Source organism: Columba livia, chromosome 24 (assembly GCF_036013475.1).
Source record: "Columba livia isolate bColLiv1 breed racing homer chromosome 24, bColLiv1.pat.W.v2, whole genome shotgun sequence".
NCBI lineage: Eukaryota > Metazoa > Chordata > Aves > Columbiformes > Columbidae > Columba > Columba livia.
In genome coordinates this window covers 451099-477694 of record NC_088625.1, presented here as the reverse complement: position 1 = coordinate 477694, position 26596 = coordinate 451099, and the positions used below count along the sequence as shown (strand labels likewise).

The 26596-nt window shown below is 56.8% G+C and overlaps 1 protein-coding gene across 10 annotated transcripts in view; it reads left to right on the top strand.

Moving 5' to 3' along the window:
- CADM1 (cell adhesion molecule 1) overlaps nt 1-25363 on the top strand; it is a 101498-nt gene extending 76135 nt beyond the window's left edge. For 2 of the 10 annotated variants that reach the window (XM_065040139.1, XM_065040140.1), the window contains exons 7-13: nt 1161-1333; nt 4551-4622; nt 12310-12342; nt 16294-16347; nt 18038-18118; nt 22611-22742; nt 23361-25363. In XM_065040139.1, coding sequence (XP_064896211.1) covers nt 1161-1333; nt 4551-4622; nt 12310-12342; nt 16294-16347; nt 18038-18118; nt 22611-22742; nt 23361-23479 — 664 coding nt within the window. In that variant the 3' untranslated portion in view covers nt 23480-25363. The remainder of the gene's footprint in view (nt 1-1160; nt 1334-4550; nt 4623-12309; nt 12343-16293; nt 16348-18037; nt 18119-22610; nt 22743-23360) is intronic. The other 8 variants (XM_065040145.1, XM_021285195.2, XM_065040141.1 and 5 more) reach the window with 7 other exon arrangements.
- The last annotated feature ends 1233 nt before the right edge of the window (nt 25364-26596 follow it).

The window sequence follows — 26596 nt, the reverse complement described above, 5'->3', positions numbered from 1 at the left end:
ATTGTTCGATTTGAGTTTTGTCGACTTTATTTTTTCCAAGACTACTTTCTCTTCTGCTTGGATTTATGGCTGTCGAGTATTTACTCTCCTTTTTTGCTTCGTCATGTTCATGAGACTCGTGCAAACATCCCTGCGCTGTGGCAGCGTCCCCGGAGCGTGCCCAGCGCTGGCGACTCCCACCTCGTTTTCTGGGTTCCCGCTCCCCAGTTTGGGCTGTTGGGCACGTAGAGGCTGGCACGTCCCCTTCACCACCGAGCCTGCCCAGAGCCCCTCGCACCGCTGCCCCCACTCGCTGTCATCTGGGGATTTAATGAATAGGCTGCTTGACTTTTTTCCCTTCCAGGCGATGAATAAGACATAGACACGTTAAATAAGACAGACACGTCTCCGGCAGCATGCCACTTACCGTTACGGTGACGCTAGGAGTCCGCTTATGTAGGTCACTTCACCTGTGTCGCTCAAAGCGCAAGAAAACACGCAGTAAAACAAGGGGCTGTGTTTGCCTCTCTGCTTGTAAGACAAATAGACCTCATACAATCCTTTACAGAGGTTTAAGATGAACGGGGACGTTTCTCCAGTTAAGCAGAAGCATCACTCTGCAAAATTTGGCTACATACGCATTGGGGGAGGGAAGGTTGGAGGGAGACGAAAGACCAGAGAGCAGAAATCCCTGGCTTGGTCTGAGCAGAGGAATCTGGTCAGAACAGGCACAGGAGCCCCCAGCCCGCGCGGCAGGGCAGCGGGTCCACGGCACCGGGCAGCGGGTCCACTGGCACCGCCTGGGCCAGAACGTCCCTGTTTGCCACGTGCTGTCCAGACCTGCACCCAGCGCTCCCTGCGGATGCACCTTTAGTCCAGAGCCTCACAGATTCCAGGTTTACTGAATAAGCGGATGATTAACCACTAATGAACTTTCTTCCTGCTTGCATTAGTGTTTTCAGAAAATTTAAGGTGTGGATACAGTTTCCTGTTGGGTTAAAATAAATTTAAATAGAGGAAGCCTGATAGCATCTGGGCTTGAGTAGCGCAAAAAAGTATGTGTTATTTCTTTGCAGTGTTTCTTGGTTTGGGCTTTCTGTCTGTGGATGAACTATTGAAGATGCCATCTTTACCATAGGAAAATAGTAATGTGCTTGTTTCTTTCTCTCCCTCCTCTGTAGGCCTACGGACATGAGGTGGTTAAGAGTAGATGATGAGATGCCTCAACACGTTGTAGTGTCTGGTTCAAACCTTCTCATTAGTAACCTAAACAAAACAGATAATGGTACATACCGCTGTGAGGCTTCAAACGCGGTGGGGAAATCACATGCGGATTACATGCTGTTTGTATACGGTACGTGAGAAAAACCACCGTTCTTCTAGACTCATTTACACGTGATTGCAACATGCCGCGCTCGGAACGCTTTGCCGAAGTGACCGCTCTGTTTGGCGCGCGGTTTGCGGGAGCAGCGTCGCGGGTGCCCCGCGGCGGGCAGGGGACGCTGCTCTGGGGCCGGCGCTCGTCCCTTCACCGGCTGCCGCAGCCGGGACCAGCCGGAGCGGGGCTGCCGCGGGAACGGCCGCGTTCTCTGCCCCCGGCTCTCCCATCCCGCCCCATCCGCCCTTTTGTGGCACCTTCTCCAGTGTCCTCAGCGACGGCCCGAGGTGGTTCTGAGCCTTTCATTCAGTTAAATTATGAAAGAATCAGCCAACGTCCGCAGAGAATTGCAAACCAGTAAATAAACGGGAGGAAGGAGGTGACCGCTGTGGCCGCTGAGCAGACGCTAAAACACGTCTCAGCATCTTTTTCAAGCGCTGTTAAGCATCTCCCTGAATTGCTCAGCTCCTCGGCGTTATTTTGCCGCTGCTGCGAAGCCGGCGCTCCCGTCGCGGGACGCTGCGTGCAGTGAGGATCAGGAGGCGCCCGAGGAGCCCCCCCGGGTTCAGGACCAGCAGTCCGGGGCCGCGCGTGGCGCTCGGCCCGTTCGCAGCGGCTCTGCGGTGCCGGGCTCGGCCCGGGGTGCTGCCCGTTCCCGGGGTGGGGCAGGAACTCGCTGTGCTCTCGATTCATTCCATGCAACAGCTGCTCGAAGCTCCGCAGGCCAAAGCCCCCTCTGCTCGCCCTGATCCGGATCAGCAGTTGGCATCTCCTACCCAGATGCCACTTGCGCATGAGCCTTTTTAAGCCCAGCCTCAGAAACCTGCCCAAAGATTGAAGATAAAACCAAAACTATAGTTTAGAGCTGCAGTCGAGCTCATCTGCTGCATCATCCCGTGGTTTTCTAGTGCCTGTAGCTCCAAAAGATTCCGGTTTACAGAATGAAGTCAGATATGCATTTACGATGGAGTAATTTGTGTGCTTATGGTACAAAATACAAATACGTTCATTACATCGGTGCTTAAAGAAACAGCTGCTGCTGTTCAGAAGCAAGAGAGAGGTTGGAATAGGACCAGGCAGCTGCCGCGAGCTCAGACCCATGGAAGGTGCAGCCATGAGCAGCCGTAGTGACGTGCTGCGGCTCCCCGTGCGGTTCTGGTGCTGGTTTGGGGAGCGCTGGGCAGGTCAGTGCCCTGGGAGCCAGAGCTGGGAGTCTCGCACTTGTTCGTTAGTCAGCGTTTTGGATATGGGCGAGAACTCGAGCTCCATCGGTGCCCCAGGACAAGGTCCCTGAGGGGCACAGGTTCCTGGGGACGTGACCTGCGCCCTCCGGGCATCGGGCAGGTGTTTCAGCCACGCCGGGGAGGGCTTCGCGTGTCCCTCAGTCAGAAAACGGCTTTACATACCATTGTGTCCCATTTCTGCATGTTCAGGAGTGTTCCGGCAGGACCCGGCACTCTGGGCGGTGTAAAGAGCCCGTTAAGCATTTGAAAGGGGGAAATCGGAGGTGCTGGCTGGGAGGCAGCGCAGCGGCCGGGCTGCGGCCATGGGCTGCACAGCCCCCCGCCCGGGCTGGCACCGCAGGGCCTTCTGCACCGGGGTGCCAGCGCACAGCGACCGTCCGCAGTGGAAGGAGGGAGCTGCCCCTGGGGCCCGGTGCTGGCAGGGTGGCGGCTGCTGGCGGCATGTGACACACCTGTCCCCGCAGGACACGCACACGCACCCCAGCCGGGCTCGGTTTCCAACACGCGTGTGGGTGCTTGTGAGCAGGCCAGAGGCTCCCGGCCGAGGCGCAGGCAGCGGGATGAGGGGACGGGCTGTAACCGCTCGTGGTCTGACCATGAAACCCTGTCCCCAGCCAGACAAACTGCCGGGTCGTGTCCCCTCGCTTCCGGGACGCCAAGCGGAGCATAGAAAGGTGCAGCATATAATTAAAGTTCAGATGTATTAATTAGGGAGTCTGAGAGAGCTCGCTCGGAGATAAAAGCAGCAGATGCGTTGGGGATGAGACGTTGACGTGCTGTAGAGGAAACCTCAAATCAAAAGCCCGTGAAATGTTTCATGCTCTATTATTGCTGAACCAATCCGCAGTTCAAAGTCTTCCCGACTACTTAGCGCATTCAGTTTGATCATCCAGGCATTGGTACATGTTTTTCCTTTTACATCTCCTGTCTGCCTTGTCCTGCCCGGCGATGGCGCTGGGGACGTGGCCCCGTACGCCACGCAGGTGCCGGGAAGGGCGGCAGCGTTTGGGTCCCAACAGGTGCAGTACGTGTGGGACGTGGGTATCGGTCACCAGAGGAGCGTCCCGGCACCCATGTTTCTCATTAGCCATGCGCTGGAGCAAAACCAAGGGCGTTCAACTGAAATTGTCAGAAAAGCATTGACTTTTTTTAATTGAAACATCTTGGGGAAATTCTTCATACCTGGAAATGGATATTTAGCAATGACGGTCTCATTTCTTTATACTTATTGCTAACTTGGAGGTGGTTTTGACTCCCGCTGCCGTGGGTTCGTAGAGCACGGGGGTGGGCTGCGCGCGGGGGGGCTCGGGGCGGGAGCGCGGCCGGGCCCTCCGCCAGCTCCCCCGGAACCAGCGCCCGTGTCTCTGTGCGTGTGACCTGTTCTGTCGTGGAAAGCGTGCAGTTTATTTTTCTTGTTCTCTCCCATTCCATCTCTCCCATTGACTAATTTGTGCTGGATTTTATTTCTGCTTTTTTTAATTTTTTTTAGCATGGTAGAAGCCAACGGGGGGAGGTTGGGGGCCAGATCCTGCAGCCGGGGCGGGTCGGGGCAGCTCCGCAGCATTGGCTGCAGCTGGTGACCGAGCCCAGGGCAGGACCTGGCCCGCGGTCGCCGAGCCACACGGGTGTCCCCAAACTGCCTGGGTGCCCCCAAACCACTTGGGTCTCCCCGCGCCACCTGGGTGTCCCCAAACCCCCCGGGTGTCCCTGAGCCACCTGGGTGTCCCCAAACCCCCGGGTGTCCCCAAACCACTTGGGTCTCCCCAAGCCGCCTGGGTGTCCCCAAACCCCCTGGGTGTCCCCCCTGGCTCGGGGCCGCCAGGCGTCCGACAGCCGCGCTGCTTCTTTGCCTCCTTGTGTTCCTCTGATCGCAATTGACCACTGTTGTGTTCTGCTTGTTTTTTCTTAATTTGCTTTTTTTGTTATTTTCCTTTTTATATTTTATCCAGATCCCCCCACAACTATCCCTCCTCCCACAACAACCACCACCACCACCACCACCATCCCTACCACCATCACAGGTACGGTACCTTCATAACCATTGGAAATGTCATGAATGTTTATTGTCTGTTGTGTCTATGAGCCGAGCATGCAGCCTGGGGAAGAGCCAGCGGGTCCCTTGTGTTTCCGTGGTTCTCCTCCGGTGCCGCCGTGGCGCGAGTGCCGCGGGCTCTGAGGGGCAGGGCGGCCGCGGCAGGAAAAGCGACTCGTTCCCGTGCTGGGGCTGGTACCGGCTGCTTTCCGAGGGCAGGTGAAACAGCCTCAGAGCTCATTTAATCCGGGCGGTCGGTGCAGCTCAGCCCCGTCAGGCCCCGTTTCCGAGCAGCCGGCAGCACAACGCGGGTCTGTAGTAACTGCAGTGACTGAACCGGCCTCGCGTGGCTCGAGGTGCCTTTTCTCGTGCCCAGGGCTGGTCCCTGTCTGTTCGCTCCCTCTCCCAAGAAGACAGTTCCACCCCCAGTTCCCATGGAGTCGCAGCACCTGTAGGACCCTTTTTGAGGAGTTGGCTTTAGCATTTTAGTTCTTCCCTGTCGTGTGAGAAAAGATGAACGGACCAACCCGCTGATCACGAGACGCCTCTGTCCCTCCCACGCATCCGTCACACCCCTCAGCACACCCGCTTTCTCGGCTCATAAGGAAGGCCTTGCTCATTTTTGTAATCATTTGCATTGTCATTTTTCTGGTCTTTTCTTTCAACTGCTGCTTTTGCTTCTTTTGCTTTCCTTTCCTTTTTTTTATTTTGGGTTTTTTTGGGGGTAGAGGTGCCAAAGCGAAGGTGAGAACGGAGCGTTGAGTGGCTCACGGCACGGCGTTTCTCCTTGTGTAACCCGTGCCCTGTGTAAATGCCTTCACGTCTCATTTGCTCTCCTGACGCTGCTCGGCTGCTCCACGTGTCCTGCTCGGCCGCCTGGGGCTTCTCTCCGAGGTTTCCGCACCGGTCGGGCTGCGCTGCGCGGACGCAGCCGAACCTTCCTCCCCAGGTGCCTTCGCCACCCGCCGCCCAGGCCGGCCCTCGCCACGCTCTTCCTCCTCCCGCAGGTGCTTCCCAGCCCACGCAGCTCCGGCACCGGCCAGGGATGCTGGAGACGCCGACACCTGCCCCTTTTTCACCTGCTCGCTTTGTTCCAATCCTGGATTTACTCCTAACTTCACCAGCTTTCATTTCGCAGTAGTTTCAAACTTAAGGTCTCCCTGAGAGCCGCTGGCAGAGAAACCCGCTCCCGCGCGTCCTGCTGTAAGTGAACACGTGTATGCTTTTTTTTACAGTAATTTGCGAATGCTTTCAGTGAATTTTGGAAGGTCAAAAGGAAGCATTTGTCTGGATGCTTGATTGATCCTGTCATGTTTGTGTCGGTGCCTGTAAACATGAATGATCGTCCTTTCCGTGGGACCGGGGCTGTCTCGGGGGTTGTCCCAGGACCGCGATGCTCACCAGCCGTCCAGGCTCCGGGTCAGGGCTCTTGGTCGGAAACGGCGGGTTTGCGGTTTGCTTTTCTGCGTTTTCAGGCGGTTCTGGGCTCTGCTCTGCAGCAGCTTTCCAGCCTTTGGCGCAGCAGCTTTCCAGCCTTTGGTGCAGCAGCTTTTCCAGCCTTTGGCATTGAGAAGCCAAGGGCCGCGGGTGGTTCTCGAAGCACCTCGAGATCGGGAGCGCGTGCCAGTCCTTCATTTTTCTCACACCTTTTTTTCCATGATGGAGGATCTCAAACTCCAGATTTGCTGACATCGTGTTGGCAAAACCCAGGTGGGTCTGCACCAGCCCCTCGATGCCTTTCTGTGTTGGCTGTGACCTGCTGACGGGGCTGGAAATGCAGTGGAAATGTGTCGCTGTGCACCGATTGCAGCAGCCGCTGCTCGGGATGCGTGGGAGGGAGATCAGTTAGTGCCGATAAGAGAAATGTTTAGATTCTTCCCTGACACCGATCTGACACTGAACTTTCTTGACGTGTCTTCACATCTTCTGTCCGCAAGTTCAGGTTTTCCGGCACGGAGCAGCTGAGGCTTCGCCTCCCTCGTGCAGCCCCGTCCGTGTGTGTTCCAGCCAGCGACCTGCGGCTCCAGAAACTTCTGCTCTTCGATAGTTAAGAGACTTTGTAGCTGGAAAAATTAGGTCAAATTAACATAATCTCTAGAATTACATAGCATAGTAGTGTTGAAACACTATTTAAAGCCTCAAGAGACAATTGATACCTTAATTCCCGTCAGCAGCAGAAGGCTGAGCCGTTCTTGAGCGCAGCAGCAGTGCTGGTGGCAGCCGGGGTGGAAACCGCCCCCCGGGATCAGGGGCTGAAGCCAGCCTGCTTGCCTCTGGCCCCTCGGTGACCTCGGCGCGGGTTCTGATGCCAGGCCTGTCCCGTACCTGCCGTGGGCTCCCATCGGCCGCTCTGGCTCACGCGTGGGCCCCGGCGCTGCGTCCTGGCCCGCCAAGCGGTCGCGGCAGAGCCAACCTGCTGCTTTTGGCCGCGAGAAGGAAAAGCCGAGCAGCGGTGAGTTTCCAAACCAGCACGACCTCTAAAGCTCTTCCTCTGTCACCGCGGCTTCGCTTCGGTGTAGGTGCTTGAAAAGATGTCCTGCGTGACAGTTTGATCTTTTTCGTGTATCCTCCAGCTGCATTGATATTCCGGCCATCCTTTGGTGTTTCAGCTGTTATCGCTGGCAAGCCCTTTTTTATCAGTTCAATTTGTCCTTGTGGCTTTGTTCATTAAGATGTACAATATGATACAGCAGAGCAAACTGCATAATTTGAATTACCCCTGCAGTCGTTCCTTGACACGCTGCTTTTAGACGGCTGTTGTTTCCCGGGAGATAAAGGTTCTTCAGAACCGCAGCCCTGGTCCTGGGGCTCGCCGCGGCTCAGCCTTTCCAAGCGCCGCTTTGCTGCCTGCTGGTCTGGCGTAGCGCACACCCTCCGCACCTCGGGATCCGCAGCGTCATTTGCGCGGGCACATTTGCATTCAGCACGCTCTGCAGATGGATCGCGCAGGTGTCTTGGCAGCACGTTCGGTGGAGGTCTGGGGTGCAAGGTGTGCGGCGCCGGTGTTTGGAGCTGCGGAGCCCGCGCTGTCCGTCCCGCGGCGGCGCTGACGGCGAGCTGGCACAGCCCCCATTTCAACCCCGATCCCTTGGAGCGCGGCAGGCGGCGCTTTCAGCCGAGGAATCCGGGTGCTGGAGGCTCCCGTGAGCTGGGTTGGGAGCACGAGGGGCCGTGCGGACCCCACGTGTTCCCTCGCGAGCGGGGTCACGGCTGCAGCCAGCTGTGCCGCAGCTGGAGCGGCTGACACGTGGTGGCCACGAGCCACGTGCCAGCTCTGGGCACAGAAAACCACGTTTCTCTTTCACCTCAGGTGCCTGAGAAATATCAGCGCACAAAAACCTGAAGTCTTTGAGGAGAAATAGCGTGGCAGGTTTTCAAAGCTCAGGTCAGCATGCCAAGAAACCGCCTCGATCGGAGGGGAGTGCTGATCCTGTCCTCAGCAGTTTGCTCTTTCCTGAAACGGGCTCTGCTGGCGCCGCCGCGCAGGGGCTCGGCCCAGCATTTGTTCCCCCAAATCATTTCTGATTTAACTTTTGCTTTCCGCTGAAGCTTCTGCACGTCCCTGGTAAAATGTCAAGTTAATTTAAAGATGATACTGCGCTCTTCTGACATTTTCATCCAGGATATGACCGCATTAAAGGGAATGAAGGAAGAGAGAGTAGCTGACAGGCCTGTTACAGACAATAAAATGAAATAAAGTCAGTCTTTTAGTACCTGTCCGCCCGGCAGCGGCCGCAGAGCTGTCACGTCCGCTGGCGGCAGCGGTGACACCGCGTGAGCGGCGCGGGAGCCGCGGTTCGCTGGCGGGGGGGCGGGTGTTGGGGAAGGGGAGGCGGTGGAGCGGGCGCCCCCGCTGCCGCGCTCCTCGTGAAACCCGTGCGGGGCGCAAATGAACCCCAGATCCCCACAGCTCTGCCTGGGGAGCGTGAAGAGGAGCCGGAGCCGCAGCGCTAATTCGGGGTGGTTTTGTTCTTGTCACACACAACGTCCATCCAGATTGTGATTAGTTTTGTGCAACATCTGCTCTGCAGATCAAACCATCCCTGGGGCGCGCTGCAACACGCCCGTGTGCAAAAGCTTCCAGAGCAAGCTGGAGCTGCTTTTCAGAGGATCCTCGTAGCTTCTGGTGGTGCGAAGGACGTGTCCATCGCTCCTCTCCTCGGGAGCGGCTGCGGTGCTTCCAACGCCGGCTTCCCCGGCTCCTTAGCCTCGCGGCGCTGGTGAGGCGCGGTGTCCCTGCTGCGCGGCGGGTGCGCGTTCGGTGGGGCGACGGGGTTCTTGGGGGCTCTAGCGGCCTCGGGGCTGGCCCGGCGCAGGAATCTGTCTGTGCCGGCAGCGCCGCGCGGGGATTCCCGCTCACCCCGCTCCGTGCACGGGAAGCGCTCTGAAAAATGGGGAAGAACAAGAGCTCCACAGGCCAGCGAGCAGATTGGCGTTGGTTTGCTGTTCAGAAAGCAGTTTAAAAGCCAAGATATTGAATGGATATCTCTGCTGACGAATACCATCCTAAAGTTTTTTAAGTGTATTTTGCCATTACTTTGACGACGTGCTGCTGGAATTCCCTTTGCAATAGCTGTGGTTTTAGGCTCCCGTGTATCGTGGGCTTCTCTAAGGCTACAGCTCAGGCGTTCGAGTTGGCGCATTTAGTTGTGCTGCTGGGATTTTAATATTCCTCCCTGGTGCTCGTTCTGTTTGAGGCTGTGGGCTGGTGACGGCCGAGTTTAAAGGGCCCAGCCTGTCACATTCTGCGAGCAGCCGGGAGTTGGAGGGAATCTGTTTGACGAAGCGAGGAGGTACAGCGCTGGGGCTCGTAACGCAACAGAATGTTGCCCAGCTGCCCTCATGCAGTAATTCCAGAAATACGTGTGTATAGATGTGTGTGCACGCTGTGCAGCTGCCTGATGAAGCGGGGAGGGCCTAAATCCTGTCTGAGCTGGCAGATCGTACCATCCGCATCGCAGGACGGTGCGTGTCAGTGTCTTGGTTCCAGAGCTGGCCCGGCTAAACTCCGTTCTTCTGGCCAGCGCTGACAGAAATCACAATTAAGTGAAACGTGCAGCTCTGCAGAGGCCAACGGGTCCTTCCTTGGACACCTCCTTTCATTATCAACCAGTCCTCTAGCGAACTAACGCACACAAAGATTTTGGAAGGCCATTGTATTGTTTTACTTGTCCCCATCCGGCAAATTGGTTGTCCTGGCGCTGAGAATGGGGAAGAGGAGCGTCCGTCTGAAGCTGGAAAGCCCCGCGCTGTGCGCTTTGTGCGTCCTCCCGGCTTGGCCGCGTCCCGTGGAACAGCCCTTTTTCAGCACCAGCTTCTCATCTCAAGGGCCGAGCCCCAGCTGCGTGTGGTCGTGTGGCGGCTCCTCACGCCTGCGTCTGGGGAGCAGAGCGGTGCGTTTTGGCAATCCAAAGCCTTTCCTTGGCTTCCTTCAGCACTAGTTAAGTCGGGAGGATCTTGGGGACTTCCCTGTTGGTCGCAGTTTGAGGAGAAGAGGTGATTTTTTCCTAGGATGTGGCAGATGAACGTGGCTCTTGGCAGTGAAGGAGAAGCCCGCGGCACGTAGGCGGATGTCAGGGAGCCCGTTTGACGTTGGCCGGTCTCTGACGCGTACGGGTGGCCGGGACGTCCCCTCCGCGGTCAGGCGGGAGCTGTGGAGTCGCTGTGTGCGCGGTTTGCTGCGTGTTCGTGATTTCACGCCGAAGCGGCCGTGGCGTGTCTCTCCTCGGCCGGTGCTGGGTCAGCCTTTGCTCTCCCCTAACACGAGGTTCTTCTCCCGGGAAGAGGCACCGTGTGTCTCGTCCTTCTTCTCAAAGCGACTCGGGGACCGCACAGGACTCAGCAAACCCCTCTGAACTTAACCGCTCTGTGTTCCCTATTGCAACCATCCAAACCATTTGCTAATCATAACTTTGTCATTCCAGCTGCAGCCAACATGTTGTTTGACTTGGATATTTGTTCGCACTTACAACCGCTTGAGAAGTTTATTTTTTGTAACCTGTTGGTCTCTGTCCCCAGCCGGGGAAGCGAGATGCACTGTCCAGTTTGCACTCTCTCCACTAATATCTCTTCCAGCACGTGAATACAAGTTTGCTTCCAGCAGATTCTCTATTTAGTGTCAAAGCTGACGTAACTTTCTTTTGTTTCAGGAAGACAGTAAATTGAGACTATTGGTAGGTGCCCAGACGCTATCTCAGGAGTTAATCCTCAGATTTACGATCCCTCTAAACAAACGCTCTCCCCCTTCACTGCCATTCTCCCCTCACCATTTGCTGGGTCCCAACGAGGCGCCGTCTGGGCTCGCTCCCCGAGAACGGAGCCGAGCGCCGTGCCCCGTGTCCTTTCTGCTCCCCGGCTCGGGGCTCGGGGGGGACACGGGGCGCGGGCGGCTCCGAGCGGCCCCACACGCGACCGCCAGGACCAGAACCGCGTGTGTGGGCAGTGGGAACAGGCTAACGACGGCTCCATAATCTGTTATGCAAATCTTGGTGCAGTTTGTTAAATTGTGCAGGGCTTATTTGTTTTGCTTTCGTAACTAAAGCACGTAGAGCTTGTATCTGTAAGTATTGTGTGCTCCTTGTACCACCCTTGCCTTCACCGCTGCCTCAGAAACCCAGACCCTGGGCTGTCCCCGGCCGCAGTGCCGCGAGCGGGTCCTTTGTCCCCGCTGCCCGTGACCGTGCAGGGGGCTCCCCGGCCCCGGGTTCTCTGTCCGCACGTCACAGGGAAACACCAGCGGGGACTTTCTGTCGGTGCCACAAAACACGAGCTCTGGGCTGCTCCGCAGGGGCGGGACGCGCTCCGGAGCGCTTCCCAGCTTTCTTCATTGGAACATTGCCTGCATCGAACCCGGGACGGCGGCCAAAAGCCAACTCTCGGCAACTAAATAGCCGGTAATTCATATAAAAGTGATTCAGACCTCTTGGTTAAGAGGACATAGCACAGGACAGTGCCAGAAAAAGCCTTCGAATTTGGGTTGGTCTGTAAAACGGCCTGTTTACAAAGAGCGGTGGGGGTGCAGCGCCTCTGTGTTGGGAGGGCAGCAGCCCGGGCTCCCCAGCGGTACCGCCGCGCCAGAGACGTCACAGTAACAGCCGGCCCATCTCCGCCTGTTTTGATCCCAGTAGCTGTCACCCAGTTCACTGTTGCAGGAGAGGGACTGGTAACGTCTACCGGCCTTTGCCGGTTCTAGAACCAAGTTTTAGATGCTGAAAACAGCGTGCGAGGGGCCAGCGGAGCCGTGGTGGGGATCGGTCCCAGCGCTTCGCTGCAGGCAATGTTTGAATGCGGAAAAGCTGCTTCCCAAGGGCTGGCTCTTGGTCCTGCTCTCGAGCTTCTGTTTTGGTCCTCGCCACCAAGAGCGTTGGTGTCGGTGTTGTCCGTCTCCCGCCCCCCTGGCTTTGCAACCACCAGTAATTTGTCCTGGCAAGGTCCTGCAAAAAGAGAGAAATTTACTGTTTTCCTCAGGCTCCTAGCTTTTGAACTGGAGGCATGTCTTCTAAACAGTGCAACTCACTTCAAATGCTTTTTGCCTTTCATTTTATTATTGCTTGTCACGCAATGTTCTTTGAAAGCTTGCTCATATATTATCTGTTCCATTTTTTCCATTTTCCCTTTTTTTGCATGCTGTTCCTCCTGTTTCTTCCCTTCCTCCAATCCTCTGTTCCCGTGTGTAGACACAACGGCGACGACAGAACCGGCAGCTCACGGTTGGTATCACGTTCCTGTTTCTCTTATTTCTCAGCGCTGCTGAGTGGCAAGACAAGCCTGGAAGGGGAGGCAAAGGGGCGGTGGAGTCTCCAGGGGAAAACCACGATTCGGGTGGACAGAGCTCGGAAATACACCATGGGTTGTAAGGCTGGAAAGTCTGTCCGCTCTTGGTGCTGCTGTTGGGAACTCGGCTGCAGTGCCCAGCGAGCCCCAGTCCCCCGCCCCGTGGAAACGGGCTCCGTGTGCGAGGGAGCGAGTCGCTCCCCGCGCCTGCTGAGCGCCGGGCGCCGCTTCGGGCGCACAAAAGAGATCTGGCTTATGGAAATTGGAACTGAAATCTAATTTTTTAAGAGGTGCTTGGGATCCTGGGCGTTCTTCTGTCCCTGTGAGCCGGCAGGACGGCCGGCCCGGCAGCGCTGGCCGTTGCGGCGATGCTGCGGGGATGCCGATGGCGCGGGGTCGCACCGCGCAGGCTGGCAGCGAACAGCGAGGCTTTGCCGCAGCAGAGCAGTTGGGGGGTGACCCTGCTCGGCTGCTCCGGGCAGTCTCACGCACAGCTCGACAGCCCCAGAGCTTCCTGCGGTGTTAAAACTGAGCCTAAGCACTCACTGCAGATGGGGAGCAGAGCGTGTACCGTTCTTTGGCACGAGCTCGCTTTTCAGCTAAGCAAGCCAAACCTCTGGCAATTTTAATTAAGGGTGATCCATAGCTGAGTTTGCCATTTCAGTTTCTCCTGGTTCTGATGAACGGAGCGTTTCCCGTGTGGACAGGGATCCGCAGTGCAGAACAGCCCGTTTCCCGCGTCCCAGGCAGTGACGGCTCAGAGCCCGTGTCCCCTGTCCTTAGAGGGCCCTGCCGAGCGGCCCGGTGAAACCAGCTGCCACAGACTTTCCTGCCTCCAACCCTCGGTTTTCCTCGTGGCCCCGCACGTTTCCCCGGGGCCGCTTTTCCCGTGGAGACTCGGGGTTCTTTCCAAGCTTGTGTTGCTGGAGTGTGGATGGAGTGTTCCAGGTGTTCCTGTATGTTGGCCGTTTGTTCTGACCGGTGTCCGATGGGAGTGAGCATGTCTGGGAATGACTAGAAATGCATGGGCATGAACTACAGCCAAATGGATTTTCTCCAAAAACCATTTCAAATGAATTGGGGGAAGAAAAAAATTTAAAACAAAAAAAAAACAAACAACCCAAACAAGAGATTGGTGGCAAAGAAAACGAAACGCCAGGCTAGTGTGGAACCTGCACAATGCTTGAATCGGGAAAGACCTTTGAGCAATGCAATTTTTGGAGTGTATCCTAGAGGACTGGGGGACAGGAGTCCTGTCGTGTGTGTGCATGTGAAAGCGGTAGCGAAGCCCCCGCCATTCCTGCGGAATGGAGTTAACGCAGCGGTGCATGAGTGACCAAAGCACGAACGTTGTTGACTCTTTTGTTGGAAAATGAGAGCTTAACTGTCAATTTTCTGATGCACTTTCTCCTTTCTCTGCACTGTTCATTGCCAGAACTCCAATAACAGCATGGTCATGGCCGGCAGGAAGGCTTGTGCTTCTGCTGCACCGCCCTGAGCCGGGTTTAGCGCTGAGCCGGCTTTCCCGAGCTCGAGCCCTCCCTCCTGCTCGCAGCGCCGCCGGCAGAGCCGCGGCAGAGCCGGCAGAGCTGCGGCCGCCCGCCCCGTGGGACAGCGGGGTCCGTGCCCTCGGCCGCTCCGCTGCCCCGTGTTCACCCCCGGGACACGCGGCTCTCCGCCGCCCCTGCTCGCAGGACATGTATAAGCAGCCATGACCTTATACATGGCGGGTTTTTCCTGCAGCAGGAGCGGTGACTTAATTTCGCCCCTTTTTACCCAAATTGCCACCTGCCCCGCGGCGGGGAGGAGCCCAAGGGCTCCGGCTGTTTCCGGGGGGGGCTGCGGCGCGGGGGCGCCCCGAGCTGCACGGGCAGCGTTTCTGCCCGGCCCGGGGCACAGGTAGGGCGAGAATCTCCTGTGAAGCTGGCAAAGCAGCAAGCCTGCAGAGAAGGTTAAAGTCAGGAAAACGTCCCCGCCCCGAAGCAAGAGAGACGAGAAAATACCCTGCCCGTAACGCAGCAGGTAAATTATTTTGTACGCTGGAAATTCCTCCCCAAAGGCCCATAGGAGTTTTTAATCGCAGCCTGAGCGGGGTTTTGTACAAGAACGTTAACACCGCTGTGTTGAGCTCTTGCTGCGCTTTCCCGTAGCGCTGGGGGATCATGGATCTCCCAAACCCAAGAGCACGCGGGTGAACAGCCCCGGCGCGTTCCCGGTGACGTTACCGAGCGGCTCTGCTGTCCGGCTGCCTTTCCTCCTGGAAAACGCCCCGCTTAAAAGTGCAGCTCACAGTAAATACATTCCTAAGTGTATTTTACAAATCCGGTCCTTGGGGGGACTGAATAAAACATCACAAGCTCCCTGCCCGCACTGAGCTCTGCGCGGCGCCGGGGAACGCGCGCCATAAAACGGAATCCCTAATTGCTTATTTACAGCTCCATACAAAGGAGAAATCGCTTTTCCTGGCGCTGCTCTGCCCGCAGAAATGGCGAGATTGGCGTTTCCCAGCGAAATTTGGCTTTCATTCCGCCAACAGAAGTGGCAGCAGGCTTTGAATTCCTTCTGATCGCGAGTGAAAAGAAGGGGCTTTAAGAGCCGATATGAAAGTTTAATGAGAAAAAATCAACAAGTAATTTAACACGGATTTAAAATGCCTCACAACAGGTTTTATACCGTTCGGTGGCATTCGTAAGTACAGCAGGTGCAGGTAGCAACGGAATTGGTGAATCGTTAATTTTCCTTTTGAACAAGACTTCTTTTGCTTCATAAAAAATGCAGCGTTGCCCTTTTTCATTATTGGGAAAATGGAGTTCCTTTTCAGCGCAAGGGAGGACTCTACAGAAGCAATTTTGGAGAGATAAAGGTTGAAAGGCTCCTCTCCCGAGCCCGGTTTGCATGGCCGATGCTTCTGAGAGTCAACTGTAATTGCATTCATGTATCGTGTTAGAGCGGAAAACGGGGCTCCCCGAAGCCCAGGAGCCGCGCACGGGCAAAATCCTGGCTACTGATTTCAAGAGCCTCCCGTTTGAGAAGGTAATCCCGCCTGCAGCTGCCAGGTGACTCGCTGTGGTTTAGATGCCATTTTTAATGAGCCGTGTATGCATATATCTCTATGTATACACACAGTGCGTTCTGCGGGGAGGCAGTCTGCCCGTCCGCTGTACCGCAGCGACATCTTGAACGGGCGTTTCCGCGGGCTGCGGCGCCCGGCACCGAGACCCGCGCTCAGCCCGGCGCTCCGGCCCCACGGACCCCAACGGCTTCTCCACCAAACCCAGCCCAGCGGCTCTCTGGGGCCACGAGCGCCTGTCTGGCCCAACTGCTTTATCAGCTTTGGGGGTAGATGCTTTTTCCAGAAGTGCATCCAGTTTGGGCAATGGCACAGGCAGGTTTAGTGGGTTTTTGCAGGCCAGGCTGCAGTCTGCACGCACAGGTGCCTCACGCTTTTGGAATGGGATCCACCATATTCGCTCATTGGTAAAATGCTGGGCTTGCCAACATTGCCAAAAAAAAAAATTGAATTTTGTGGGAAATTGGAAGACAATTTGACATTGCTCGGTATAGAGAACCAAAACGGAAGCGGTTAAATTGGGCAGCGGCCCCCGTGCTGGCCGAAAGACGGCGTCTGGGGGTCTGTGCATGCTGTTATGAGTGAGTGACTTTGGCTCCATGTTTCGTGTGCAAACAGTGTAGACCGAGGAATGTTCTGTTTGTAATGAAGGGAATTATTGCACCTGCCCCCCGGGTCGCTCTGCCCGAGGCGGCGGGAGGTGGCGAGTGATTGACGCATTCTTTTCTCCCCCAAGCGATTCATCCTCAGCTCTTAAGTGTGTTGTTTTTGTCGCTCGAGAAACGCAGAGAAAAATGAGTTTGTTTTTACTTGTAAGGCTTTACTCAGTTGCCCAATTCCGCAGAGGAGCTGGACGCTGGGGACCGCTCAGGTAAGGGCAGCCCGTGGGCACCGCCGCCCCGCGCACACCCCATTTCTGCACCTTGGCCATGTCGCATCGTGTAGTCGCTGTGCTGCCGCCATCCCCGCGCACGGGCAGCTTGGGGTGCTCTGCTGCTGGGCTCCTCTCTGCCGTGGGGTTCGCCTCCTTTTTTGTCTTTTTTTTCTTTTTTTTTTTTAGTTTTTATTTTCTTGGCACCCATTTGTGTGTGGCAGCGGTGAGGGGGGGAGGCGGACCCTTCCACGTTCCCTCCCGGCTGCTGCAGATTCTGGAACGCTCCTTTGAGACGGGTCGAGTCGGAACTTTATGTTTGTGGAGCGCTCGGCTCTGCCGCGCGGGGTGAAACGTCCTCGGAACGCGCAGCGGCGCTGGCCCGGGCTGCTGGTGTCCCAGTGCCAGCGTCAGGCTGGGGCTGAGGACGAGGCGGTCGCTCCATCAGCGGAGAAACCGAGCCCGTGGTCTGAACCTCTGTGTAGCCACGCTGGGCTGAAAAGTCCCATAAAGACCCTTAGAGCTGGTCCTTGTGAACTGGCACTAATCCAGATCAAGAAATGAGCATCCGTTGCTCGTGCGTATATTCCAGGCAGGGAGCTGTCAGGGGGACAAACGGCATCCAAACCTCTGACCGTTGGGTTTTGCCCGACTCTGCCTGGTGGTTTCTAGGGATCCACCCCATTTTTTTGCTCCCGTTTCTCAGGGCGTCTCTGCAGGTTCCACAGCCTGTCCCGGGACGAGCCCTGTCCCGGGACGAGCCCTGTCCCGGGACAAGCCCTGTCCCCGACGAGCCCTGCCCGGGGCTGTGCTCCAGCCCTCGGGTCTGAGCATGGAGCAAAACCAACGCCAAGAGAGGCCAGTCCCCGAGTGCCCATCCCTCTGTGCGACGCCTTCCTGCGATGGGATGGGCAGCAGTCCTTCCCGTAAGCCGCTGTAGGTACGCTTTGGCCAAGACGTTAGAAATGAATACCTGAGCAATACTAATAATTGTTGTTGCAGGCCTGGGCCAGATCCCATAGGCGAGCAGCAGCAGGTGTCTGTAAATATCCTCGTATGGAGGGGAAGTATTTGCTTTGCTCTAATAAGCTTTATTTTTTTTTCTAATGTGCACTTTTTAAAGAAAATTGCACCTTTTGGTGAACGAAGAGCAGGAGGGGAAACAGTTCCACAGGGGAATTGCTCAGATGGGCGTCTGCTCGCGTGCCGGGCGGCCGCTCCTCGTCCTGCAGCCCCGCTCCCCCTTTGCCGAATTTCAGACACAACTCAAAGTTCCCCCAAACGGCGCAGAAAGCCCATGTGCTGCGAGCCGAGCGGCGAACGCCCTCGGTGCATCAGCAGACACCCGCTTGGGAGCACCCGCTTTGGCCACTGATTTTTTTGTGTGTGCTAACAATTTGAAGCTGTTGCTGGGTGCTCCCTGGGTTCCTCACGTGCACCCAAAGGGTGATGCTGCCCCGGCAAACCTGCCGGGTGACCGGAAGAGCAGCCCCGGCTGTTCCGCCCATCCCGGGGACCCGCGGCGCGGTCCCGTGTGCCGGGGGGATGTGGGGCGGCGGGACGGGTGCCGCAGGTGAGTGTGCAGCTGCGCGGTCCCTCGGCATCGCTGCCGCTGGGACGGGGCGCCCGGGACCGCGGTGCGGGGCGCTCCGGCACGTGGGGCCCTTTGCTCAGCGTGTGTTCCTTGCAGGTGCTCCCGTCCTGCTAAACGCTTCAGCGGAGGCTCTGCCCACCGTGCAATTAAGTAACGCGTCCCTTGCCATCCCTCCAGGTAGCTTCCAGAGCCCTGTGCGCTTCTCCTGCTCCAGCCGTGTGTGTCCCTGCCACTCCAAACCTGGTTCTGGAGGCGCGGGGAGCGCAGGGAAGGGACGGGGCTGCCCCGCCGGGCGCTGAGCGTGTCCGTGCGTGCACACGTGCGCACACATGTGTGGACGTGCAGGTGCCGCCAGCTGCCGCCTGCTCCCGTTGTCACCGGGGTCACCCGCAGGCGGGTCCCTCTGCTTTGCTCCAGCGCTGCTGCACCTCGTGTGCATTGGGGAGCAGCCCGGCACGGCCTCCCCATCGGGTGCCATTAACTAATCAAAACCTGATTAGCACCTTTGTTCAAGGGGGACGCTGATTAATCAATCGCTATTGATTGCGAGTGGGGCTCCATTTGCTAGCAGAGAGGAGGCTGCAGAAACAACCAGGAAACATTGAGCACCTGTCATAGTGATTAAATTTATTAAAACAAAGCGCATTATTTTTTATGAAGCAATCTTGAAATAGGTCATAGAAGGGGAGCTTATTGATTGGAGAAGGATGAACTCCTCAAATTTGCCTGGCTTAAATTAGACCAAATTCAATTACAATACAACAAACAGGTTAACGCTAGTCTTTAACAGCCCGTCAATAAATTAGAGCAGGGGTAGCGGCTTTAATGCCGCGGTAGCCACGAATACCATCATTGCTCAGCCCGTCGCACGCGGGCAGGGATTCCTGTCCCCAGCACGGGTGGCTGTTTCACAGCATTTCTGCACCGCAGCCGTGCCCGCCAGCCCCGTGGCCCCCGCCAGCCCCGCGGCCCCCGCCAGCCCCGCGGCTCCCGCTCTGTCCCCCAGAGCCGCGTGGTTCCGGAGGGATGGCGGCCGTGCCACGAGCTCCCGCCTCCCAGCACAGAGCAGGACTTGGCCATCGATGCTCCAGAGAACACCAGGGACTTAAGGCCACTGGCACCTAAATTGTGACCAGCGGTGACATGTGGGAGCTTCAGTCACCTTGGTGTGCTGGTTATTTAATCAGCTCTAACGAGAGGAAGAAACGCCCGCCAAGGGAGGAACTCCTCAAAGAAGCGGATTTGGGTTTGCTGTCCCTGCGGTGCTGCAGATGTTCCATTGACACGTGGAAGCGCGGTCCTGCCGCGGGAGCGTGCGTGCAGCCGCGGCAATGGAGATCATCCTGCGCCAGAGCCCCCAAAGACGGTTTCAGCGAGAAACAAGATAAATGCCGTGGACGGAGCGCGGTGCAGGGTGCTGGCGGTGCAGGATGGCAGGCACGGTGCTGGCGGGCACGGTGCTGCTGGCCAGGCTGCGTGCGCCAGGCCTGAGGCTCAGTGTTAAATGCTTTGTTCCTAATGGGTCTGGAGCTCTGAGAGCGGCTGCAATTGCGGTTTAAAATACTGCCTGGGAAAGTCAGCCAGGTCCAGCCCAGCCCTCCCTTCATCTTGAGATGCTGCCGCTTAGAAAAGAGTGGGAGCGAGAACATACACATAGAGATAGTTCAAAGCCTCATTAAATCCAGACTGGAATGGAACCTTTTTATTGAGTACTAATAGTTTGGAAGACAAAAAGTCTTCCTCACGCTAAACCTCGCTGTAAGCACTTGCACCACGTTGTTAAGAGATCATCATTAATCTGCCAGCTTTTTTCTACTTGAGACAGTCTACCAAAGGCTGGTTTTGAACAGCCACACGTGCCAAAACATGAGGAAACTTGAGATCGTTACGCTTTTTTAAAAAGCAACTCCCCCCTGCAAAAACCCCTCGTAACTAAGAACCTGGTGGCAAAGGTGGCTGTTGGCCGATGGCGCTTAGATGGAAAGTAACCAGCTAAACATCGGCTCAACCAGACCCGTTAGTGCGGTGAAGCAGGAGCAGTCAAAGGGGTCTCACTTTCTGTCTGTGCTGTTTGACAAACGGCTCTGTTTGTTTAAAGGAAAACTTCGGGTTCTCGTTCGAGCGCTGTGATCTCCATTGGGCTGATTCCACGAGCGGCTGCTGATTCAAAGCTCCCGGCTCTTGCTGGCGCAGTGTGCGCGGCAGCCGGTGCTCGTGCCGCTGGGCACTGACCGGCGCCGGTGCCGCGTCGGATGGAATCCGGCATCCCCGTGACGCGGCACGGCCGCCGCCGCCTCGGGGCCCCGAACGCAGAGGGACTTGTTCCTGCCTATATGCAGCTGCGAGCAGATTGTGCCATCGCTGCCGGAGTTTTCCTTTAAGGCGCTTTGGCGTCGTGCAAAGCGCCGCCCCGCAGGGGGCTCGGCCCAGGTGTGAGTAGCCACGGAGTAGCCGTCGAGTAGCCCCGTAGTTGTGCATGTTGTTGGCAACATGCAGCCGTGTGTGCCCCTCCCGGCTCTGTCCCCCCGCTCCCACCCGCACCAACCCGCAGCAAACCAGGGACGAGCCCTCATAGAAAAATGCAGGCTGTTGGATTGAGAGGCCAGCGTGCCCCAATATATATTAACATCTTAATGGGAAAGCTCGGCATGTATACATTTACTACTCCCTGACAAGAGGGAATTAAATGTCAGAAGGATTTGTAGCATCTATAATTGAATTGGTGCTGAGAAAAGCAAATCTTAAGAAAGAATAACATATTAGGATTAGCAAATAATGTGGCATTTTGTCAGTTCCTGCCATCTCGTCTGTTCCCTCTTCAGTAATAAAGTTGTGATTTCTTTTTTAATCAGAGATACGGAGCGGGAATGGCTTTTGTGAGTCGGAGGCAGCAGTTTAAGGCAGGTTCCGCTGTTTAAGGTCAGGTCTCTCCAGGCGCGGATGGGAGGGCTGGCTCTGGCTCCGCGGGCCGTGCGGCGGCGCGGTCTGCAGCGGGGGCTGCGACGGGGTCCTGGCGGGGGCACGGCGCCGGTCCCTCCGCCGGCCAGTCCCACGTCCTCAGGCTGTTTGATGGTTACTTGGTGTGTCAGCCTGAGGGCGAGCTGGCCTCGCGGTGCTGCCGGCTGCGGGGCCGCAACTCGGCGTTGGCTCCCCTCCGCTGTTGGGTGTAACGGGACGTTTCCCCCCAGGCTGTGACGCTGCTGCCCCCCCCAGCGCAGCGAGCGGCCCCGGGGCTCCGTTTCTGTTGAAAAATGGCACAAAAGGGAGCGTGCCCAGCCCCTGCGCCCAGAAGGTACTCGGGGAAAACACTCGCAGGGTTTTTTTCTTAAATTGTTTTAATTAAAGCGCGCCTCATGGCGCTCTCAGTCACGAGTTATTTACTCGGGTCCCTCAGTCCTTAATCTTGGAGCAGAATTGGAAATATCGATAGAAAGCGTAAATCCCGGCTGCTGCTCGAGAGCCTTGTATCGGGTTTCGGCTCCAAAGAGCACCATTACCTTTGGCTGTCACGGGTCTGTGCGCTTGATCGATAAACTTCAAATATTATTAGAGGTGGAGGCTTCAGAGATTTGCTCCGTTCTTCGGGGGAGACGGAGATCAATCTTTCTTAAAAATCGACTGGCGTTTGCTCTCCGTCTGCTGGCGAAACGCGTTTCTCCGCGGGCCCGGCAGCTGCTCGCGGGACAGATTTATAGGCGTGTGCTTCTTGTAGGGAGAGATTTAAATGGTAAATCCTTCACATATGACTTCACAAATCATGTAAAGTTAAAAGATTTTTACCGTTTCTGTTGCTGCTGTGCTTAAATTGTAAGGTATGGCCAGTAAATCATTTTAATGGAGGTGTCGCGCTTGGCTCAATAAAAAAAAAAAGAGACAATGGTTTAGCTTCTATTCCAAAATGTTAATGTATTAATCAACGGGAGAATAATTGTTTTTCACCGCGTTATAAATCTGAGTTGCCATTAGGATTGCAGCGAGGGTTGATGTAGCTGCGTTCTTAAATTAAAATTGTTTACACTGCTATACATTCATTTTACATGGCCATAGCTCATTCCGGTTCATCTCGGCGTTGTTCCTCCGCCAAATCAGTCATTCCTGGCCCGGGCGGCGGCCGCAGGGGAGGCGCTGGAACAGAACTAATTGCATGGCGAGCGGTTAAACGAGTGAAGCGGTCGGGGGCACGGAGCGGCGCCGCTGCCGATCTGCAGGGGCGTCCCTGGCCTGGGCCGGCGGTTCGGTGTCATGGGCTGTGACCGAGGTGTCCCCCGCTCGGCTGGGGACAGGACACGCGTTCACACGGCGTTGGTTGGGTTTGGCCAAGAGTTTGTTGGGCTGAGGTTGGAACATTTTCAACAGGGCGCTTGTTAGCGATGTTTCCTCAGAGCCGATGATTAACATCCCCCTGTACTGTACTGCTGCTCCCTGTGCCCCGGGGAGGCTGAAATTTGGGGTTCCCCAGCCACGTACCCAGCACCAGCTCCACCTCCGCTCCCCCAGCTGTCCCCACCCGCGTAGTCGTAGCGCTGCCGCTTGTAGCAGAGACTCGAGTGCCAGATGTGTTCACCGCGGCCCAGCCGCCGTGCCGAACCCATCTGCCCCCAGCGGCCCCTCGTCCCGCGCCGCCCCTCGCGCGGCCCGCCCGTGCTCACTCCTCTTCTGGTCTCGACAGATTCTCGCGCGGGTGAGGAGGGCGCGATCCGCAGCGTGGACCACGCGGTGGTCGGCGGCGTGGTGGCCGTGGTGGTGTTCGCCATGCTCTGCCTGCTCATCATTCTAGGGCGGTACTTTGCCAGACATAAAGGTAAGAAACCGGGGAGACGAGCGGACGAGGCGCGTGTTTCCCATCCCGCCGGCCTGGGCCCCTGTGCCACCTTATCTTGATTTATGTAGAACAGTCCATTTTGGGAACTTGTTACAACTTCTAGAGCAATCTAAACCCCCACAGGCAGTTGTGACTGTTCCTCTTTATAGATGTTTGTACAGAAGGATTTACTGTTAGCCGGGTTTATTTGGAAAAGCAGCCGGGGGATGAGTGGCTGGTTACGATGCTGTGAATAATGTCAGGAAGAGAGGAGAAAGGGAAAAAAGACCTAAAGCACATTAGGGGAGAGAGAAAGCAGAGACGGAAGATTTGTCTCCTTTAAGTAAAGTGTATAGAACACAGTTTTACTGGTGTTTGTGGGCTTGCGAGAGGGGGAATAGCTGTGACCTGATTGATTTTCTGCGTGAGACGCCGCAGAGAGCGACGCGCGGTTGCGTTCTGGGGACGTGGGGCCGGGGGGCCGGGTGCTCCCGCGCGGTGGCGCCGGCCGTGCGGGCCCTGGCGCGGGGTCCTGGCGCGGGGTCCTGGCGCCCCAGCCCGCACCGCCACGTTTGGGGCAGATTTTCCGCGGTCACGCAGGCTCCGCTTCCCTTGCAGGCACGTACTTCACCCACGAAGCCAAAGGCGCTGACGACGCGGCCGACGCGGACACAGCCATCATCAACGCCGAGGGCGGGCAGAACAACTCGGAGGAGAAGAAGGAATACTTCATCTAGAGCAGCCTTGGTCCCCATGAGGTGTCCAACCGTGGACGGTTACTGCTGGCCCTATTTAAACGCTACAGAGACAGTGATATTGGAGTTGCAACCAGCTTGTGTCTTTTTTTTTAAAGAAAAACAAAAGCGATGGGTGGAGATGGTGAGGCCGGGAGGGTCTGGGGTTCGCTGTGTAAAAATATTCCTCGTAAGTACACTCTGCTGTTCGACACCTCAGTTCGTTTGGGTTTTCTTTTTTTGGCCAGGTCAGCTTGGATTTAGTTTAGTGAAGTCATTGCAGAAGATTCTGTGCCTTGTTTCATTTCTGTTTGTCGGGGCCGGGGGAGGCTGGGCAGAGAGGGGTTCTGTGCGCTAGTCCGTGGGGTTTCTGTGGCTCTTCGTTCCGCGCTCCCGTCCGCCGGCCCCCTCGCCGCACGTGGGTTCTGTGGACGCGTTTCTTTCTCTCTTGGCCGGTTCCCGTTCAGACCTCGAGCTCACGGGAGGAGAACCAGCACGTTTTAGATGCCGTAGTTTGCAGTTCGCTGTGCCCGTCGCGCGTCCCCTCTGTCAGCACCAAGGCCGGGACGCGCCAGCGCCGAGACCCGCGTGCGGCACCGGGACCGGGGCTGGAGCGCGGCACAGGGCCGCGGGCTCGTCCCACAGCAGGACAGGGTGCCGCAGGGTCCCCGGGCCGGTGTCACCTCCTGTGGCCGTAGAGCCCCCTGCCCGGGGGCTGCGGACCCCCGGGTCCAGCCCCGTCCCCAGAGCAGCCGGCCCAGCAGAACTGCCCGTTGGTCCCGCTCGGTGACACGCGGGGCCCGCGGTGCCGCGACAGCGCTGATTTCAAAGCCATAGGCGCACAGGGAGCCCCGGCCGGCAGAGCCGCCACGCCGCAGCGAGGAGACGGCAGCTCGGTTATATATGCTGAATTTTCTTTTGGTGAGTAATCTTGGATTTGGAGCGGTACTTTTTTTTACTGTGTTTATGTGGAAAATGTATGCTGATTTATTTAAGGGAAGCATTAATCTTAGCGTCAGGGTTTGGGGTTTTTTTTTAGGTGTTTCAGGGGGAGCGTTTCCGTACGTTTTTTGGTTTTTTGGTAGTTGTTTTTGGCAGAACCATCCGGACGCGGGGTCCCTGGGGACCGGGGCGCCATGGCGGGAGCCGCCCGCGCTCCGGCGCTCTCTGCGTCCCCTTGGCGCGGGCAGGACCGCGCGGAAATGCCCTTTCCCCGGCTCGGCGGCGCCGCCGGGCCCCAGCGCGGTGAGAGGAGCCGGCGCGGGGGCCCATCCGGTGCGGGCCGGCGTCCTGCTCTGAGCCCCCCATCCTTGTTTGGAAGTGTACAGTAGTGCAGTGTTACCGATGTAACTTTGACTTACGCTGTGGACATGTCTCAGGTTCATGTGTTTGATGGTGTTTTCCGTCTCAGGTAGATTGCGAAATTTCGGCCCCACACATTGGAAAAAAATAAAATAAAATAAAATAAAATAAAAACAGGCTAAAAAAACAGGCAATTCCGAATTTTAGTTGTATATTGGTTTATGTATTCTTTCTTCGGTATACAGTGCACTGTTTGAAATGTATTGTTGAGTATTACTTTGTACAGCTTTAGATCATTAGGATTTTGAAGCGTGAAGAAAGAACAACCTTGTTTAAGGGTGTTGCAGATGAAGGACGCGGAACTGACGCTAAACAACCTTGTTCTTTATTCACCCGGCCTTTTGATTTCTTCCCCTTAGGCCAGTTCTGTTTCAAGGTGTCCATGGAAGGTGTTACGATGTGAGAACACACATATCCATCTGTTCCCATTCACATTTTGTATCGGTTCATGTATACCATTTTTACAAAGGAAAAGAAGTACTATAAAATATCTGTCTTCTTAATAAAAAAACTTAATGTTCCGAAGCTGCGTGTCCCTTGCGCTGTGTCCCCGCCGGTCTGGTGACGGTGACGGTGGGACCGTGAACGTTCACCCCGTTTCTCCCGCCACCTCGGTTCTGCTTGGGGCCACGTTTCCTTATTTGTCTCTTTCAAACACTCAGGATTTAGCGTGTGTTGTTTTTGCCTCAAAACGCCCAATTCCGATGAAAAGCGCTGCCGGGAAGGACCCGCATGGCCCCTGCTCGCTCGTGGCTGTTGAGCCCAGCGCTGGTTCCTCCCATCGCCCTCTCCTGAAATCAGGTTACGAGGCAGCTGCAGCGCCCAAGTGAGCAGCATCAATCGTTCACGTTTTGGACAAAGGAGGAGGAGGAAACGAGCGCCTTTGCGGCAGAGCTGCTCCCGAGAGCCGCGACGGCCGCGACACCGCGCGCGGTGTGTGTGCAGCCGGACGGACCCGCGGCGCACCGACCTGCTCGCTGCTCTCGCCGTCGGAGAAACTGCAGGTTCCTTAGAGAAATGATGACACTGAGGCAAAACCCAAACCGTGCCATGTCGAGTAATTAGCGATAAAGGACACTCTACATCAGGTGAGAGGCACCTGAATTCGGGGCTGGGTGATGGAGATTCAGCTGCTGGTGAGCAGGACGTGGGCGCGATGTGCCGGGGCAGCTGGTGCCATCGATCGCCAGCCTGGCGCTTCTCGTCAGAGGCTCCTGACAGCCGGCTAATGGCTTTTTCAGGCAGTCCCGGCCCATTTTCCAGGCAGCAGCTGACGTGCGCCCTCCTCATCCTCGCCGGGTAGGAGGGAGGCAGCGATGGGGATGATGCCGGGAGCTGAATCCGGGAGCAGCCGCGTCCCTGCTCCGTGAGGACCGGACCTGCCATCCCTTCACGCACCTGTCGTTGACCATGAGCACTATGTGGCGAATACAGCACATACACAATGTTTTCAGACGCGAGCTGGAAGGAGCTCTGTCCCGAACGAGCCCGCAGCTCCGTGGTTCCTGTTTCCCAGCCCTTGCAGCAGACGAGCTCCCGCGCGTCCTTCGGGGTGAGCGGGATTCCCTGCCCTTTCCTGCAGCCTGCGCTGCGGGGGTCCCCTGGGGTGCTCTCTGAGCAGACGGGCTGTGTTCACAGCTCCTGTTGGGGTATGACCCTTCTGCTGGGTTAAGCATCCATGAGCGCACCCTCCGGGGCCGCTCTCCGCTGTCCCCTCCGGCCCGGCTCTGCCTCCCTGCAGCAGCGCGGGGCGAGCAG